The sequence below is a fragment of the Nyctibius grandis genome, chromosome 2, assembly GCF_013368605.1.
Source record: "Nyctibius grandis isolate bNycGra1 chromosome 2, bNycGra1.pri, whole genome shotgun sequence".
Taxonomy (NCBI): domain Eukaryota; kingdom Metazoa; phylum Chordata; class Aves; order Nyctibiiformes; family Nyctibiidae; genus Nyctibius; species Nyctibius grandis.
In genome coordinates, this window is record NC_090659.1 from 120,735,542 (window position 1) to 120,755,426 (window position 19,885).

Here is a 19,885-nt window from a genome sequence, read left to right on the forward strand (position 1 = left end):
CTCAGAGAAAACAAGCCAAACAACATGCTTGTTACTTACACCCATCAAGATCAGTTGCTGTAACAGAAGAGAACTATCTTTGTTAAAATCTTAAATATTAATCAATAGAAAAGTATCTAAAAGGTATCACTTATCTTTCCAAAGATTAATTTTCCAAGTCCTCTCCTCTCCCTACAATTCCTTTTTGTCCACTGTTCTTCAGTATTCACATTTTCTTAGAGACAGTTGTCAAAAATTTAAGATATTATTTAAGCTAGAATCAGAAATTTCATTTCAGAAAATGTTTACCATGTCCTGCCCATTTGTATTAAATACCTGGTCACAATTATCTCTCTTGTGAAGCTTAAAGAAAAAAGGCCTGTTAATGTTTGAGCCATCTCAGTAATTTTTCTCCCCTTTTACACAGGCATGTTTTTAAGTTAATTATTTTTGGATGCAGTTATGAAATTAAAGGTTATGGATCTCTGGAGTGGATGTGGCATACTGGCAAAAATTTCTTTAGATGAATAACCATCTGAGATTCCACATGTTTCTGCAAAAGGACTGTTTTGACACAATAAGCTACGTCTCCACTAGGGATTTTTTGCTGGTATTGGTTTTTTTTCATCACAGCTTTCTTAGGATGCCATTTTAAAGAGTGAGTTATAAGCTCTTTTCAGTTCAAAAATACACATTTTTATTACAAATCCAACATGCAGACACAGTTAAGCATATATATATATATATAAAATATATATAGTGATGATGTTTATATATGGTGAAGTCACACTCAATGAATACAAGCTAAAAAGCCCAAAGAAAAGGAGTGCACAGCTATAACTGGGCATAAAATGAGAACAGCAATTCTGAACTCATGTTCTTGCCAGTGGAGGTTTCTGTCAGCTCAGCCTACACCAGATAATCCAGGGCTTGCTAGAACTGTCTTGGCTGAGGATGTGAAAGCCTGACGTTGAATCCTTTCATACTTCAAAGTGGTAACATTGCTCTCCTTCTACATAACACGGTAGCTGTTTGAAAGATCTCTCAAGAATTGCAACATTCCAAGTGCAACACTATTATTTAACTGAAACATGTACACAAAGTTTAACAAATTTAAACTAGGGGGGGACCTATCAGCATGAATGATCCAAGTCACTAAGGTAAAAACATGTTCTGCCAAACACTTGTCAAACTTTTCTTCCTCCACACCATGTATACATTGTTTGTAATTTTCAAAGAGTTTGTGAACTTCTAATTGCCTGTATTTCACATAAAGAAGAGACAGATTTATAAGATTACTTATACAGGTAGGATTTTTCTCCCCCATGAATTTAAGTTAAACTTCTTGATGCATCCTGGGCTTCATCAAAAGCAGCATGACCAGTAGGTCTAGGGAGGTGGTTCTCCCCCTCCACTCTCATGAGACCCCACCTGCAGTGCTGCGTTCAGCTTTGGGGGCCCCAACAGAAGAAGGACATGGAGCTGTTGGAGTGAGTCCAGAGGAGGCCACGAAGGTGATCAGAGGGCTGGAGCACCTTTGCTATGGAGAGAGGCTGCGAGAGTTGGGGTTGTTCAGCCTGGAGAAGAGAAGGCTCCGGGGAGATCTTCTAGCAGCCTTCCAGTACCTGAAGGGGCTACAGGAAAGCTGGAGAGGGACTTTTTACAATGGCATGGAGTGATAAGACGAAGGGGAATGGTTTTAAACTGAAAGAGGGTAGATTTAGATTAGATATTAGGAAGAAATTGTTGACTGTGAGGGTGGTGAGACACTGGAACAGGTTGCCCAGAGAAGCTGTTGGTGCCCCCTCCCTGGCAGTGTTCAAGGCCAGATTGGATGGGGCTTGGAGCAACCTGGTCTACTGGAAGGTGTCCCTGCCTGTGGCAGGGGGGTTGGAACTAGATGATCTTTAAGGTCCCTTCTAAACCAAACCACTCTACGATTCTATGATTCTTATGACAGCTTTTCAGATATCCAAGTATTTTTCTTCTGCTAGAGCATTATCCTTGCAAAGTTTCAAGTTTTATCAGTATCACATTACTCTTTACATCATAAGTTCTTCCTCTAAACACGACAAATCAACTACTGCTTCAGCACCCCAAGGCTGAGAAATACACAAGACATGCTAAGACTACTGAACACTTTTGCTCCACATTCAATCCCTACAGTACCTTTTAAAAGCATTTTATCTTGAAATTTAGTCCAAAATAACTATTAGCTCCCACACACATGCTAGCACTTTATTCCCACTGAAAAGTACCTGTAAACTTACAGCCTTGATCCTATCTTTACAAACATGCTTAATAATGAGCCTATGAATCATATTCTAAAGGTGATTCTTGATTACAAGATGAAAAATGCCCGTATCGGCCAACTAACATGACAATTCCTGCATTAGCAGTACATTCAATCTGAGTATTTAACCCATTGGCCTGTTTAAACAGATACTCTTTTTCACTGATAATATGCTAGTTTCAATGCATTCATGAATAAAGTTATGAATGGTTTTTTTGTTCAACATTAAGCCAGTATTGTCAGAGCACAGAACTGCAAACACTTGAGGATGCATCCCTTCTTTAGGTTCTGACAAGCTTGAAAGCAGGTACATACCTTAAGGGTTCTGTATGAGCAGCGCTGCTTGAGAACACATTAGGACAGGTAGCTGGGCAGGCTTTGATTTTAAATGACAGCCATCTGATTCAATATTGAAATAAATATTTAAGTTCAATATATTAAATATTATATTAAATTACTATATTAAATATTATAATAAATATTTAAGTATCCAATAAAATATTTATAGTGTGGATAGTCACACACAGTGAATGAATGGAAGCACAATGAATTGCATTAGGTTGAACATTTCTAGTCTGATGAAGAAAAATTGCTTTGAAAATTGTATAGTTTTAAAACTACTTTTATCTCCTACTGCAAACAGGAAGCTATTTCCAGCAAACAGTCTGCGTACATGTGAGTTTATCCCATGTTTTTATGTTAAGGTGCATGGAGAAGGCACATAACATGGTTTGTAGATAGCTAAAAGAGATCAGCATGTGATGCCAAAGATATTAACCCTCAGGTCTCTTCATCACCAAGTACACACTGAATACGTTATCATGCTGCTCTCCATCTTTCTCTCTGCCAAGAATAGTGCCCAAGCCATCAGCCTTTGCATACTGTATATTTTTGGTTATAGTATGCACTTATAGCCCTTTCCTTCTGCTCCAAAGGAACTTAGTCTGTAAATACTCCACAGCCATTACATCTCCATACAATAAAAAGAAGCTGTGCTAATGGAAGAGTGTTAAAACAAGACTTGGGAAACACATGGACAAGCTGCTGTTGTGCTGCCAATAGTAGGCAACCAATCCTTGCAGACTGCTCTCAAATACCTCCTAGACTCACGCAAAGTACTAACAATACACCCTTACCTGGCAGCTTGTTAGCAGTGGTACAGTAACATTACTGTCGCCCAGCCTACTGAAACAGAGAAACCATTCTGCCAACAGCAGACACTGCAGAACAAAAAATCCTCAGTGAGCACAACTCTACAGTTGTTTTGCAGCAAGATGACTTTGATTTTTTCAAGAAGGTGGGCCTTTACTGTACTTAGGGTTCACTTCAGTATCTAACCCTCCTTAGTCCTGCAAAGAACTCCTGAACTCAACTTGTGGCTGTAAGTCCCGTCGTTGTTGACATTTGCAATGAAGTTAAATAGCCTGTCTTCAAAGCTTCCAGTTCCAGAGCTCACCTGGTCCACACAGGATTCAGATCAAACCTGTTGAAAAGCATACCCAAACGCAGCCAACGTACCTATGCCGCCTTCCAACACCTGTGACTTCCTTAATCCTGGATTACAGAAAAACAAACAGAAAACACGCCTGACTTCATGGACAGCACATTTTGTCTGTAAACAGCTCTAGCACAGATTCTAAATCTAAATACACTTATCTTCTAAATGTACAAAGTATTCACACAAGTGTAGTTTAGGTGTTTCTTAGATGTTTAACTTCCACATCAATTTATTCTAAAAGATGTATCGGAAAGTAATTTTGTAGTAGTGGTGTAGCATCACTGCACAGCATAATGACACTGAAGCCACCATTGAGCGTTAACGCCAGCCTGATCTCCTGCCACCACATCTCACTGAACAGATTTTCAAGCCAAAAAATTCTCCTGATCTTTGTTATTTTAGAACTAATCACACACATGTAATTCACATTTTTTCCCTTTGAATGGCAGTGCTGCATCTTTAATTAGACAGTTTAACAGACAAAACCAAAGATTAAACAACCAAAGCTATCTGATCTGAATTTTTCCTACTTCAATACTTGTCTCATTTCACTAGCTCAAAAGTCTTACTCGCTCTAGCAAAGTTGTTTGGGATATCTGTTATTGTCTCCCATTTTAAAAAGACTTTGGAAATTAGATTTCCTTCTAAACAGAATCTAATTCAGAGCAAGAATAGCACATTTCACCTGAATGCCTTTGGGAGCTGTCAGGAAACATGTATTTGAGTTAAAGGAGTTATGCTTCTGTATTTGCCTACTTCCATCAGTGCTGAAACTGCAGATGAAGATGTGTATATCCACCTCTGTACAGCAAAGTTTTCTGGTCAGACTATGACCTTCTCTACATCAAAGGTTTTCCAGTTTCTGGAAAGCACTCATGCCAAAACACATCATCTACTACGCAGCCTCCCAGACTGTGTAATGCCTGCAGCACACTAAGTGTACTGGTGTCCTCAGCAAACCAGAAATTATGGAGGACAATAAATTCAATGTAATTGTAAAAATATTTAAATGCATAGTAGGACATATTTCTTGGCAGATACCATCCTCTACAGCTTCACCTACAGTAAAGGGCTGTCTAGTTAACTACTGGCAAAAAAAAAAGAAAGCCAAACCAGACATATCATTTTGTGGAAATATGCCTTCTTTTGTCAAGAGTTCATGCTAGTTTGTTGTACAAAATAAGCCCTACTGTCAAGAGACACTAACAGTGCAACAGCACCTATTATAAGTCCTTTTGCCCCTGCAGTATATCGGCTAAAAACCAACTCTCCACATTTAACTGCTTTTCATGTGCTTACAGAGAGTAGCAAAATTGAGAGTTTAACCTGATAAAGGGAAAAATCTGGGAAACTTTTGCACCTAACGCCAAAGAAGTTTAAACTATATCCTAAAATGGTATGATTATTAAATCACGCTCTTCCAATATCACAAAGATGCAAAAATGACTTTAAGTAATTTGGGTTCGTTTTGATACTGCTTGTATTAAAAGTCCACTACATAAACTTACCGAAAATGGTGCATTTTCTGGCATTTGAGAAACAGAAGCAAGTCCAAACTATTTAGAATTTTTTTTCATTAGTACTATTTATTACCTGACAATGCTATATGCTTTTCCTTATAAAATAAGATGATCACCTGTTGGAGCAAAACTCCTCAGACAGTAGGCTTCAGCCCAGATTCTCACTATGCAGAAACTTCACACACATCATGCTACTATCCAGACGTGCAATGTTTCCTCTTTTGTGTGGAAAATCTGTATATCTTACTTTTCTGTTGAACTCTCAGGAAATACCCACAGCATGCCTCCACAGTGCCCTGTCAGATGATTGTGTGCTGGTTTAGCTGACCAAACAGAGCTTAACAGGTCTTAACGAAAACTAGCTCTGATTTAAGAGGTTATAAACCATGACATAAGAAGTAGCCTAACAAAAGTGGAAAAAGGGGAAAAGTGGGGAAAACAAGGCAAAGTCAAGAAAATCATGCTGCTAATAAGCAACAGCTCAAAACAAAACACACATTTCACGAGGGAGTTTTGCTGAGGAATCAAATTTTTTTCTGCAGTTTCTATAAAAGAAGCTGGTCAACCCCAAACCAGTAACCCTCAAGATTTTGCCATCAGAGTTCTCTCTCCGCTGACAATGCAGGGGCAATAAAAACACTTGCTCAAAGCTTGCTGCAAAGCTTTTCTTACCAAATCTCACTTAACAGACTAAGGAGGAAAGCAATTTAAATTATTTGCCTATTATATCATACAATGTCTTTTCTTAAAGAAAAAAAATCCTGACAAATGATTTGAATGTGCAAAGTAGCAAATCTTCAAACTTCAAATATTTATCATTCAATGAAAATCAAACACCAACCTTCTCCTACAAAGTGACTGGCACAAAAATCACACCAGACAGCACGAGTTTACACAGTTGGCTATTTGGGCTAGTATCTCAGAGATCAAACAGGCTAAGTTTTGTACTCCCTGATGTTACACAAAACAGTTTGAATACAGTTTTGCAGAATGTGTCGAGATTTATCTTTCTCTATGCTGAAAATCTGAAAGAAAAATAGTTGGCTTCGTAACAAAGCACAAGGACTGAGACAACAGTATAAACTCTGAAATGAGTTCTAGACATGAAATTGTGAAATTGTGTTGCTTTCCTTCTATTCCTTGCTCTTTCCCCTAAATCCCACAAGTGGTTTCTTTATGTGAAAGGCCATCTACATACCAGCCACCTCTATACGACTTCTGTCTACTCCTAAGTGGGACTAAGCTTCATTTTTCCCAGCAGGAATAGGAGAAAGAAGCCTAGCAAAAACCACAAAGCTGCTCCTCTCGTGCTAACATATTTGGTGACACGCAAAATTCTAGTAATTTTCGTTAAAAAAGTGTCACTACTTTCTAAATTACCGATTTCTTTTTTTTAAGCAACTAAAATTCAAGATACCTGGATCTAGAGTACTTCTTGCAGCCATTCTAATGCAAGCTCCATCAATTCCATACCAACTATTTCATATTTTGCACTTGAAGTAGGTGAACTCATTAAAGGAGACGTGCCACTGACAGCCACTTTCATACCTTTTCCTGGCCATTATAGGATCAGATTTTGACACGAACTGTTAGCAAACTGGGAAACACAGAGCATTGGAGCTCAAAGAAAAAAAAAATTTTAAAAAATCACTTCTCTCCCCCATCAAAACACAGATATCTTCACAAAACTGTTTCAACTGACACTCATGTACTCTAAGTGTGCAGCTCTCCCATGAAGGGAGGCAGTCGAGGAAAGGAACAGCTAAAATCCTCCATGCTATTAATAGAAATGTTGGAAATGCCTGCCTAATTTAGCTTTTACTTCCTTCTTCAATTTAGACTAACATCTCCCATGAGATATTTGGAGCTCCCTGAGCAAACAAAACTCATCCTGGCTCATCCCAAGTACAGCTTCAACACACATTTCAATAGTACCCTTTTATAAGGGCACAACAGCTGAAGGATCAAAACCATCCTCTACAGCCCATGTCAAAGCCATTCAGAGTAAAAGTTTTAAAACAAACTGTGAAACAGGTTATGGTGGAGCAGGAATGGTCTTCATTGAAGACAGAGAGTGAAAATTAAGTTGTATTTTTCCAGCACCACACATTAAGCTTTACTGATTTTCAGTAGATAAAGGAAAGGACGTTACAAAGGGGAACCCATCCTCTTACAACAACGCTGTTACGTTTGAGTTTCATAAATCCGGATCAGCTCTTCCCCTCATCTCCCAGTTTTAGAGAACATTCATGAGAACTTTATTAGTGACCATGTGGTTATCAAGTTTCACAAAGTTTTAGACAAAACAAGGAGCTTCAAATCCTTAAGTCTGAAACTGGACCAGTAAGGGACACAGAAAGAACTCCGTGAGGGAATTTCTCTATTTACCATGCACAATGACATGTCCTTATCACAAACAGCCTCTAAGATAAACTAAAGCCAGAAGCAGAAGTAAATAACATTTGCCTTTTGGTCCTCAGTAAAAGGAAAGATGGTTTCAGCCAGATTCTATATTTAAAATGTAATTGTTTCATAAAGAAAAGCTCTAACAATGCAAAATACAGTTATTCCATTTGCTTCAAAGTAAGATTTGTTCATGGGTTAAAACCCGAGAGAGCTAAAAAGAATATGGAGCTACAGTGAAACTAGGTGTTATAACATCTTGTGTCAGCCCTACTACATACCAAGAGGCTGACCACATTCCTGTCTACAAAGGCTCCTAATTAATAGTTTAAAATAAGGACAAAAGTATCTCCTCTAATGCACCGTATTTTACTTACAGATAATTAACCCTGAAGAAAGTCTCCTCATAAAATAACTGTGTGTAAACAAAAAGAAAAAAAAAAACCACAACAAAACCAAAAATCAGCCCCTGGAAATGTAAGAGCTTCAAATTCACAGCAATGCAATTCCGAACATTAGAGGTTGAACTAACCGTGCTGTTCCCTGGTACCTGAGAACTAACACAAAAGCTTCTCTGGATTTCCACCCACTTACAGGCCAAATTCAGCACTGAAATAAGCTTCACATATTCCATATTTTTAGTGCAAAGTAATCTGCTAGGAAATTTACTTAATTTATGTTTTAGCTTTAATTACATTTGATAAGCTTAATGATGCTACTGTTGTGGTAAAGCATTCAACTGAACAGATCCAAAAAAGTCTGAGCTAGCTCCCTATTGACTATCAACAACTTAAAAATAAAAGTCTGTATGCAGACCATCATTTTCCCCCAAAGCACACCACAGTGTGCTAGTCCCTGTGTTTCAGTTTACAGCCAGGAGTTGTGCATCTTGAGCTTTTCCATCAGACAGCTAACCAAATGCAGCAACTTACTACGCATTTCATATCCTTATTATAAATAACTACAGCCCAGGAATGCAGAAGTGTTCATATTTGGTTTCCATTGACTTTTCTTTCATCCCTATGATTAAAATCCACTTCACGTATATTTTTGATACTCAAAATTTTATTCTGCAATGCTGTACTGTGACACTCGTGACTGAAATGCAAGCACTCCAGGGAGAAATAACTCCTATTAAATTTAAGACAGCTTATTAATATATTACAGAAAATTGTATTAGAGGATAATAAATCCAAATTCAGTAATTTGAATAAAAAACAACTAATTAGGGCATGTATACATCAATGAAAGCAAAGTGACATGGACTGTCACCCTGAGAATTAATTCAAAATTAAAATCTACCCAAGGCTTACAGTATAAATCACAGAATCACAGAATCAACCAGGTTGGAAGAGACCTCAGGGATCATCGAGTCCAACCGTTGCCCCTTACACCACCCTGTCAACTAGACCATGGCACTAAGTGCCATGTCCAGTCTTTTCTTAAACACATCCAGAGATGGTGACTCCACCACCTCCCTGGGCAGCCCATTCCAATGGCTAATAACCCTTTCTGAAAAGAAATTCTTCCTGATGTCCAACCTGAACCTCCCCTGGCGAAGCTTGAGGCTGTGCCCTCTTGTCCTAGCGCTAGTTGCCCGGGAGAAGAGGCCAACTCCCACTTCACTACAACCTCCCTTCAGGTAGTTGTAGACTGCAATAAAGTCACCTCTGAGCCTCCTCTTCTCCAGGCTAAACAACCCCAGCTCCCTCAGCCGTTCCTCATAGGTCAGACCCTCCAGACCCTTCACCAGCTTAGTCGCCCTCCTCTGGACTCGCTCCAACACCTCAACATCTTTCTTGAAGTGCAGGGCCCAGAACTGAACACAGTACTCAAGATGCGGCCTCACCAGTGCCGAGTAGAGAGGGACGATCACTTCCCTAGACCGGCTGGCTACACTATTCCTAATAGAGGCCAGGATGCCATTGGCCTTCTTGGCCACCTGGGCACACTGCTGGCTCATGTTTAGCCGGCTGTCGATCAACAGTATTAGTTGTAGCTCATGATGAATAAAAAGTAATTGTAAGTAAAGCACCTGAATTTCACCCCTAAAACTTACAAACTCACATAATCACTTATATAAATATTAAACTTAGGTAATTCTTGTAAAACAGAAGGACGAAGGCATTTCATGAGTAAGCAACACTCCACGAAGCTAGCTTTACATCCATACAGAAACGAAGAATCGCTTTGTGAACTACAGCTGTATGTAGCTGCTATACGTAATGAAGTAAATATTCCTAACAGACTGATTTTTAAATCAAAGTTATTTTTAATCTCTTCATAACAGTGTATTTGTCGAATTATGATCATCAATGGTTTCTGGCAAATAGGAACAGGGACAGACGATTCAATCCAACCAAATTACACCACCATTCTCAGTATGGCAGCTTAACCATCACAACAGTTTAAACAACTTTTAACATTTCACATAAAAAATAAGGTCAGGTCAAGAATACACAGAGTTGCGGATCAGAAAAATTCGTAAATTTTTAAATAGGTTGCAATTATGGCTGCAACTATTATGGCAATACTGGAGGGGAGGGAGGGGAAGAGGATAAATCAAAATTCAAATTCAAGTGTGACCCAATTTGCTATTAAATATCGACCCGTTTGTCAGCAAGAGCAGAGATATCAGCCAAATAAACCAAGTGCAACCGCAAACAAATGTAGGTGAAATGCTGATGTGATTTCTGAACATATGGGGAGAAGGGGGGAAAAGAGGGACACACCACCACCTAACAAAACTAAACCCAAAACAAAAAGCACACTTGAGCGGAAAGAGACAGGTACAGAAACACTGCCATATCGCATTACAGCTCGTTATCCACCCCAGAAGAATCCAAACATCGCCAACAGCAAAGCGAGCTACAAGCAGCCCTTAAGAATGCCAAAGAACATGAAGACACCTACTTCTACCGTTTGATAGCCAAGACACTCAACCTTTTGATTTGGCAGACAGAGCAACAAATCACAGACAGAGCTGCTCTGAGCAGATTTACTGCCAGATTAAAGGCATCGAAAAACCTAAAAAATAAATAAATTTAAAACATGTTTATGTCTGTTTGTAACCTGAGTTTAGTTTAAAACTTGGTATATTATTCATTCTGGGTCTTGAAATCCAGTATTGTAACTTTAGGAACTTACACTGTGCAGTAGAATACCAGGGGGTTGTTTTCATTAGAGCTTTGGGGCGGTGGAGGTGTGTGTTTTGGTTTTTAATGAAACTAATTGAAGAATGATATGAATTTCATTATCACCTTTTCAACAGGACAAAAAAAAAAAAGTCAGTTTTTACAAGCTATTGATGTGGAAAAACTTTTTTTATACACTAAATATGTGACTAGGAAACAGTGTTATTAAGGATTCATAATTCCTGCTTTAAACTGTATGAAGTTTACTAAAAATCGGCAAAGGTTACAAATAATAGAGATGCTTTGTTGATGTCACATCACACAGCTGGCAACTGGACTAGCTGAGCTACATGCTACTGCAAGTACCATATTTAGAGTAAATATGTGAAATACCAGAGTGCGGTTTCAACCCGTGCAAACTTATCACTTCCTACATAAGCAAAAGAATCACTGCTGCTAGAAGGGCTCCGCTGCTAGAGCTCACGGATGTTGTGACTGAAGGACCGCTTGCTTGGGAGGAAGTAATAAAGAACATTAAGTGAAGATTTCAAAAGTGTCTTTTCAGGAGAATGCGTGGAAACGGGAAAGAAAAGGGGCTGACATGGAGAGCTCTTCCTGAGGAAATTAATAGAGGTCTGAAGGAAATCATATAGGAGAGGTCAGACTGAATGTAAAACTCATCTTTCGTATTTTTTATTTTATACACCACATATATGTCATGACATAAATTACAATAAAACCATAGGATTTCCCTTTGTGCCACCACTGTTTGATCCAGTATTTTTTTTTTTATGCTTCATGCTAGGAATTTACACTCCCAAGTGAACTTTTGGTGTAGATCTTGTTATTTTACACCGTCTCTTTTGAGGTAAAACTTTATAAAGCCTAATTTACTCATGTTTAATATCGCAAATGATCCAGATAAGCATTACTTTAATAAAGCTCCTTTAGCAAAATAGCATAAGGATGTTTAGTCAGAAAATCCGAGTATTTGTTACGTCTTTATGAAATGCTTAACTTCATTAAGTTATTTTCACACAGTTAAATACAGCTTAGTTCCCTAATTTCCCAAATCTCAATACCCGATTTGTCACACATTGCTCATAACTTGGATTTGCCACTAGTAGACTTGAGAGTACAAGTCAGCACTGAGTTTACTAACATTATTTTAACATTTAGAAACTAACAGCTATTTGCTAAAGCTCTAATGTAAAGTTAGGGGTGAAATACGAAGTGCAACAGTATTTCTACTTAGAGTTTAGAAGGATACATAATTAATAAAGTTCATACCCTGCCTGCTCATGATCACATTTCACTGCCGAGAAAACTGCTAGAAGAGCAGGAAAAACATCAAACCCAACAATGTTATATCAACATCAGTTTCTTTCCTTTCCACTCAGTTGCAGCCTTTTAGCCAGTTATTTCTTGTTTACTTCTAATCTGGTGCAGACGTAATCAGTAATAAAATCTCTCTCCTACCTAAGCCTTCCCAAGGTAACATTCAGCTCCAAATTACAACTACTTCTAGTGTTAGGACTTCAACCAGGAGGAAATCTAAATGGTCAAACTCACACACTGATGGACAAAAAAACCCCATTTTTTTAACACAAAGCAAAGTTTTCATCGCTGCAGCAGAAGAGTTTGCTAAGATACTTAGAAGTAAGAACACATACTTGAGATTATTGCTTTAAACTTCTATTATGAACTATTTGGAAATGTTTAATAACTGTCCCAGTACAGGACTTCAAGGTTTTATAAACAAGTCATTTACAATACTTACCTGATTTCTTCTAACACGCTTGAGGAACAGCTTCTGCAAGGCTTACAGAAAATACGAGTGCGCATATCTGACCAGTAGTAACTGGGCTATTTTTAAAAAAGCAATTGATGTTTGAGAATTAACGAGTGAGAAGACTTTAAAGATATTGAGAGACTTAAATTTAAGGCAGCTGTTAAAAAAAAATTAAGCTTTCAAATACAAAAAGCGTCTCTGCTTCAGAAAACGTGTTGCATTTTCCAGGGAGAGCAAAGATGTCAGTAACATTTTATAAGTGAACTTTCCCAGCGTTCTACCAGCATCACTTGGTACTGTAGTTTACTGATCATGTACTTTACTCATGTACTTTACTTAAGGCAACACACACGAAGCAAAAAGGGAAGCTTCAAATTTCACGTTGGATAAGTCATCTCTTTTGTATTATTATGCAAACTAGTGTTACTTTGTGAGCCAAGTCACCAGGAACAGCTTAAAACTTTCACATCTACAGATCAAAAACTGATTTTAAGATTACGAACTAAAGACTAAAATAGATCATTAGGTCACAGGCTGAACTGAAAAAAATGCCTCTTCCAAGCATCACTTTTAGAAGATGTAAGAGATGACTGCACCATTAAAAATATCACAATTAGAGCTATAGCCCAAAGTTACATGACACCTAAATAACCACCGCTGATGGGAAACAATGGCAGTATGAAGATTCAGCGTAAGCTGATTGCAGGTGTCCTACAGCTTCTCCACCTTAGTTCCCGCCTCTTACTTCATCCGAAAGTAAAATACTGCTCCAGGCTAAGTAAAATAAAACAACAGCTGCAGAACTAAATGGCTATTCTTTCTGCAAATGAGCAGCTGTGGTAGAAAATTGGCCCTCTGGCAGTCTAGAGGAGTATGATAGTTCTCGTACTCTACTAAAAGGCACAAACAAGTAACCCAAAGGAATTCTAGTAAAAAGTTAAGAAAAGTTGGCTAAGGAAGAAATGATGAAGGAATCATGGAAGAACTCAAGAAAGAAAAATGAATACTTCAAAAGAAAGTTGTAATAATGCAATTATCTGTATTTGAAATAATTACACTTACACAGAACAGTTCTAAGCAAAAATAACAATGGACTGCCTCCAGAAATTTAAGTCAACTATAAAATGGGAAGCAAAGCCACGAGAAACTTCAGGTAATCCTGCCAAAACCAGAAAGAAAATATGAATTTGGTGAAGAACTACAATACAATAAAAGGAACACGGACAATCTGTTTCTATGGGAGAACACAGTAGTACCCACAGGCACCAGGAGTTAACTCACTGCATCACTGAAATAACCCAGTTATACTTCAGTAGGTAAAGCCAGGTGGGCACTTAAAACCTTGGTTTTTTTCCCAGCTTTACTACAAATCTCTTGTGAGATACAGGGAAAAGCAATGACCTTGTCCCTCAGTTCTACAAGATACCCTCTGCGTACCATCTCATGTGGAAAGGGAACCTCTCCCCAGCACAGACGTAAAGCAAGTCTTTATTTGTACTAGTAGTAGCCTCTAGACAAAACCAAAACAGCCAACACCAGGGACTCGGGAAATAAGTTCACAAAAAGCTCAATTAAGTTTACTTTCACTTACATAGCTTCTCACAAACATTTACACAACACAGGGCAGGGAACTGGTTTACCATCTTCCTTAAAAATACAACTTTTTCTTCACAATAAGAAGTCAAGGAAGTTACACTCTGGCATAACTACAGAGATTTCCTTTTAAGAATGGATAATTACAGCATTGCAACTTCCTTCCAAGCCATCCATCCACATTCTCCTTTAAAGAGAGCTACTCCATTAGCTACAAGTAGATAGAGTTACTATGCCATACTCATTTAAGAGCCCAACCCTAAATGTGTTTCACACCAAAGCTGTTTGAACTACACTCCACAACATGCACAGATACACAAACATTTTCATGATACTGAGATATCACTGCTACAGCAGTTTCACTGAACTGACCTAGTGAAACTTCCTACTTGGCATTAACTATGTATCTTGTGGTTTTCCTAATATGAATTATCCGCCACATTTACCTGTGGGAGCACCACTCACCACCAACAGAATCACGTAAAAAAGAAAAGTGAAATCTAGCAACAAGTTTTCCAGTACCATTTACATTCAAACAACATAAAGCACTTGTTCTTAGCATCACTATACAGCACTGAACACAGCAACCAAAAGCTAAACAGAAAAGAAAGGGCTGCATAAATCACAGCATACAAGCTAAACCCACAAACCACTTTTGAGCCATCACTGCTCAGAGTGGTGTGAAAACTAGGACAAAGTCCTAGTGAAACTAGGTTTTCTGTAAAAGAAATTTCATGAACTATGCGCTTTGAGGGTTTCAAGACTATTAAACCTGTCTGATTACTGTAAAACAAGTAATACATCATTACAAAAGAAGCACCTACATTACAGAACAGAGAATCCTTATCCCAGCTATAAGACTGGGTCTCCAAAACAGGAGAAAAAGCACATCCTGAGTGCAAGTATATGACCATAAGGTGATTGTTACTACCAATCACAAGACACATCCACTTGTAAATCAGAATTCTAACTCTTTCTCCCTCAAACCAAACAACCAACTAACTTTGTATGTGGAAAGAAAGAACATTCTTTGGAATAGATTATATTTTTATTATTACGGGCTAAGAATACCTTTTTGCATTCTTTGGTTATTAAGGTAATGGTCACTGAGGGAAATACAGAGGGAATATACAAATCTAGGATGAGGAGCACTTCAGTTTTGGAACTCCATAGACAGTCAAGAGCAAGATAAATAAGGATAGTAATAATCATGTGCACGGGTACCTATGTTGGATTTCCCTCCAATTGTATAAGTTGAGATAACGTGAGGCTGAGATACTCAAATGTGTTCAGGACGGCGCAAGCTTAATAAAGAATTTCAGAAACAGGACAGTCAGAGATTTTGAGACCTGTACAAGCAATACAAATACCACATTAACATGAATATATGTCATGGTCACAAAAAATGCTACAAAACTAAGACTTCATTCCAGGACAGTGTTAGAAAACTCAGCTTATTGACTTGTTCAGAACACAAGTAAGTTTTAACTGTCATTATCACAACAAACACTAATCAGAAAAATATTTAAGAAACATGTCACCTATGAAGACAGGTATATTAATTGTCATTCACAGCGAGATGTCAGTTCATAGGACTTATCTAGCACTTAAACTGTTTGTTTCAAAAGGAAGATATGTGCAAATAATTCAGAGGTGTGGCTTGAGTCACAGCTTGTGCAAAAAGCATTCATTTTTAAACATACAACCATAAACGGTATGAACAAAGAAAATTTTCAAAATATGAAACCGTGTGTCATTTCCTGACAGCAGGAACAGACACTCCCAACAAACTTATTAGGGACAGCAAACAAAACTTACGTACCCATGTTCTATTTTAACCACTAAAAAAAAAAAGTGACTAGTAGTAAAACTAATTTAAAAGTCAAGTTTGCTTTGCTCTGATAACAGAATTCTCTGAGAAAGAGGCAGGAACCGTGACTTTTGACAATCTGGAGTAGACAAGGGAAATACAGAAATGGTCTTCTCATCCAGCAACCACCAGAGAGCTTTCTAAGGAAGTTCAAGCACCCTTCTACAGCAGCATCTAATAGGTCTCAATTAGGATGTCCCCCAGCAACCCTGTTCAGAACACCACCCTTGTATACATATGCCAGTCTGAAGAGCAGTTGTCTGGTCAGTCTGATGTTCTTTTTCATAAAGCTTATACCATGAAATAACTCAGCTGCTAAATGCCCTATTACTGAAACTGTACTTTTAGCACTATTCCAGGCTAAACCTGACAAAGTTCTTTTCCAGTAAGTCACCCTTCTGTTGTGTGAAATCCAGTAACACCATGATTTCATATGACAGGGTGTTTTCTCTACCTGAGACTAAGTTACTTAAGAGCCCAAAGATTCCCTCAGCCTTCTGACACCCTGGGCTGACCAAAAATAACAAAGCCACTCAGTTACTACTCAGTCTTCATGTGAAAGACGAAATGGAAGCAGGAATACCAGAAAGAAACTGAGGCAGCTGTTCTGGGGCTACCCTAAAAAATGGATCACATTCCTCTCAGGTTCCTCGCAGAACAAGAACTGCTTAAACCCTTAAGTCAGACATGTCTTAGTGGAAAGAAGAAATAACTACAGTACAATTAATCCTAGTACTATCATCTGGTCTTCTCATTTGGATATAGAGGGACTCAGGAGGCACAACTTCAAGACACATGAAGACTCGACCTTCTCCTCACAGACGTGGGTGGGAGGAAAGGAGAAAGCACGCATACAGAAGGCATCGCCATGCAGCTCTCCCCAGTATCTTTCATTACATACTGGGGGGAGTGAAAGGGGGTGGGGAGGGGAGAGAAGGGTCCTTAAAAGGCCTAGAATAAATAGATGCAAGATAATCAGGTATTCAAGCCAAGAACATCCTCAGTCCTGTGACCTTACAGCTTAGTGGGAGACACACCAGTATGAACTTTGGTGCTCATCATTCTCTTCATAATCACTTGGATGGAACGGAGTTGACAGAAAACCTTTTAAGCCTTCCCACCTTGGATCTATTTTTAATAGAAGTTGAAAAATGGCCAGTCCTTGTATGGGATGTTAAGCTCAAGCACTGAAAGTCTAAAGAAGTCCTCTTAGGCCCATCTTCCCAAGCGGAGAAGACAGACTAGAAAGGATAAGACTAAGAAGAACACCCTTACTGAGAGAGATTAACTCCTCAAGCACTCATTTCACATTCTTCTACATGGAAGAGTTACAAGAATGACAGAGAAGCAATTTTTTTTTTTTTCCTAGTAGACTACGTGGGAAAGAATTCAGGTAACTGATCAGCTATTCCCCCTTGAAACTCCTGCACCTCCTCTACAGAATGGGGGAGTGCTGCCCTAGCAAAACACAAATGAGATCAATTAGTAAGGAAATTACAGCCCATTGCTCTGCTTGGCCTCCGTCGTTCTCTCTCTCCAAGGAAGGGGTATGGGGCAAGTCCTGTCCTTCAGAAGCTCACATTCTCCAGGCCCCTGTGCATAGGGAACAGCTAATAAGGCCCCTTCTGGAGAGCACACAGACTGAACAGCCTCTCCCAAGCTCTTCATCGCCACGTCCCCGATCCTACCCCCCGCCCTGAGAACGTCCTATGCTGAAATACACAGAGCTCCTCCGCCTGACGAGGCTTCACTGCGAGGCCGGTGGGAAAGGAGGCAGCCCCACGGCGGGTACCCCGCTCCACAGGACCCCGGGAGAGGGGGGAGCCCGGCGGGACGCGCGGGGAAAGCCCCTCGGCCGCCATCCCTCCCCGGTACTCACAGTCCAGGTGCTTCTTCTTGGGCCCCATGACCTCGTGGGTCGTGGCCTTGCAGACGGTTTTCGAGACCGCCGAGCCGGTCACGCTGTGCTGCGCCGCCGTGATGCGGTCGGTGAGGCTTTGGCCGGACATGGCGGGTTGCTGGCGGCGCTGGAACCGAGAGCGGCTCCGCTCCCTCCTCAGGGGCCGGGACGTGAGGACTAACCGGGGGAATGGAGCTGCGCGGACTCCTCACCCCGCCGTGCCGCAGGCGGCCCCCGCTCCGCCCTCAGGGACGGACCTGTCACCCGAGCAGGGACCCCTCCTCCTCCTCCCACCCCCCTCCCCCAAGCCGCCGTCCCCTCCCCCTGCGCGCCTTCCGCTCGGCCGGGAACAGGGGACACACACTGGGCGCCGCAAGGAAAATGGCGCCGGCGGAGCTCCTCCTCGGAGCCTGCCGGGCCGCCCGCGTCACGTGACTCCCGCGGCGCCCCGCCCACGTGACACGCGCCGCCCCTCCTCACCGGGAGGGGGGAGGATGTCACGTGGCGCCGCGCGCGCCCCCGCGCGGGTGTGGCGGGCTGGGGCCGCGGCAGGGCGGGGCGGGGGTTGGTGGCGGCTCCGTCCCCTCAGCGCCGGGGGCCTCGGGAGAGGGCGGCGGGGAGGGGGACAGGCACAGCCCCCCCAAAGCTGGGCCATGGCTGGGGGCGGCGGTGTCCCTTCCCCTTGGGCAGGCAGCGAGGGGGGGTGGGAGCGTCTGTGGGCCCCACTTCGGGTTCAGCGGGGCGGGTTGAAGCGCCATGTAAAAACCTCGTTGGAGTAACTGGGGTGCCACCGCCCTCAAGGAAGTTTTTTTGTGTTTCTCGGCTTGGAAAGTTTTGTGGAAACTCCTTCGGTATCACCTTAAGACAGTGAAAGTGTAAAGGAAAAATCTGTTCACAGGCAGTGAGGGGTTTGGAGCTGTGTGGTTGCTGCGATCGTGCTTCTCCTCGGAGTTATTTTTAGTTGAAACCTTGCCAAAAATTTCTCAAACGTACATCACGGCAATCACAAAAAATCAGTGGTTTTCAGGTCTTCCATGGTCAGCCTCCCACTGTTTTGCGACTCAGTGAATGCTCCTCAGGGCTCGTGGACTTAGTCCGTCGCTCTGTCCTTGGCTTGTTGGGATTTTGTACGAAGTTACTTAATGTTTCTGTTCATAAAAGTTAGCTAACTGTTCCTTAACGTGCCTTCTGTAAGCCTGGTACTTGTATGACCCAGACGCAGTGGTGGACAGTGAGGAACATCTACTGGAGTCGTTACCTCCTACTGTGCATTGCCAAAGTGCAGTCACAGCCTCCCACCTATCTGCAACTTTCACTACTTGTTACAACAGGGCTCAGCAGCAAATAACACAGCAAAACCACAGGATTCCAGCAGACAAATGTTCTTCCTCTCCCAGAAGTGCCTCCTGATGAGTCGTCTTGGAACTGTCCCTCATCCATGAAGCCACTGAAACATTTATTAGCCAACTTAAACAGAAGCAGTATACAAATGGGCTCTGTCTGCTTGACAGGGTATATAAGTAGGATTATCTGTTTATAATGCGTAAGGAAAATCGGTGTCAGAGGAAGGACATCTGGTGAAAGCCGAACCCAAATAATGCCATTGCTGTGTGTGTGGAAGGAGCGCTTGCACATGTAGAGCTTGCTTCCTCAATGCCAGGCTCTTTGAAGATATTCTTGTGTTTGTATTTCTTGGCTCCTTCTGAACTGCTTCTGGAGTCCCAAGTATTCATGCTGGGGAAATAAATCACTGACATGTACAGCAGTGGACTCTGAGATAAGGCAGCTTTAGCATAAAGCTTCGCACCATGAAAACCCTGACACTGCTATAGGCTATTGATACAGCAACACATATCGCCGTGAATACATCATCTTTTTGTACTGTTTCCAAATTATACTGTAA

The 19,885-nt window shown here is 40.7% G+C and overlaps 1 protein-coding gene across 7 annotated transcripts in view; it reads right to left on the minus strand.

Moving 5' to 3' along the window:
- PICALM (phosphatidylinositol binding clathrin assembly protein) overlaps positions 1–18,254 on the minus strand; it is a 73,786-nt gene extending 55,532 nt beyond the window's left edge. For all 7 annotated transcript variants that reach the window (XM_068419954.1, XM_068419944.1, XM_068419923.1 and 4 more), the window contains exon 1: positions 17,962–18,254. In XM_068419954.1, the coding sequence (XP_068276055.1) occupies positions 17,962–18,091 (130 nt within the window). In that variant the 5' untranslated portion in view covers positions 18,092–18,254. The remainder of the gene's footprint in view (positions 1–17,961) is intronic.
- Positions 18,255–19,885: the final 1,631 nt, after the last annotated feature.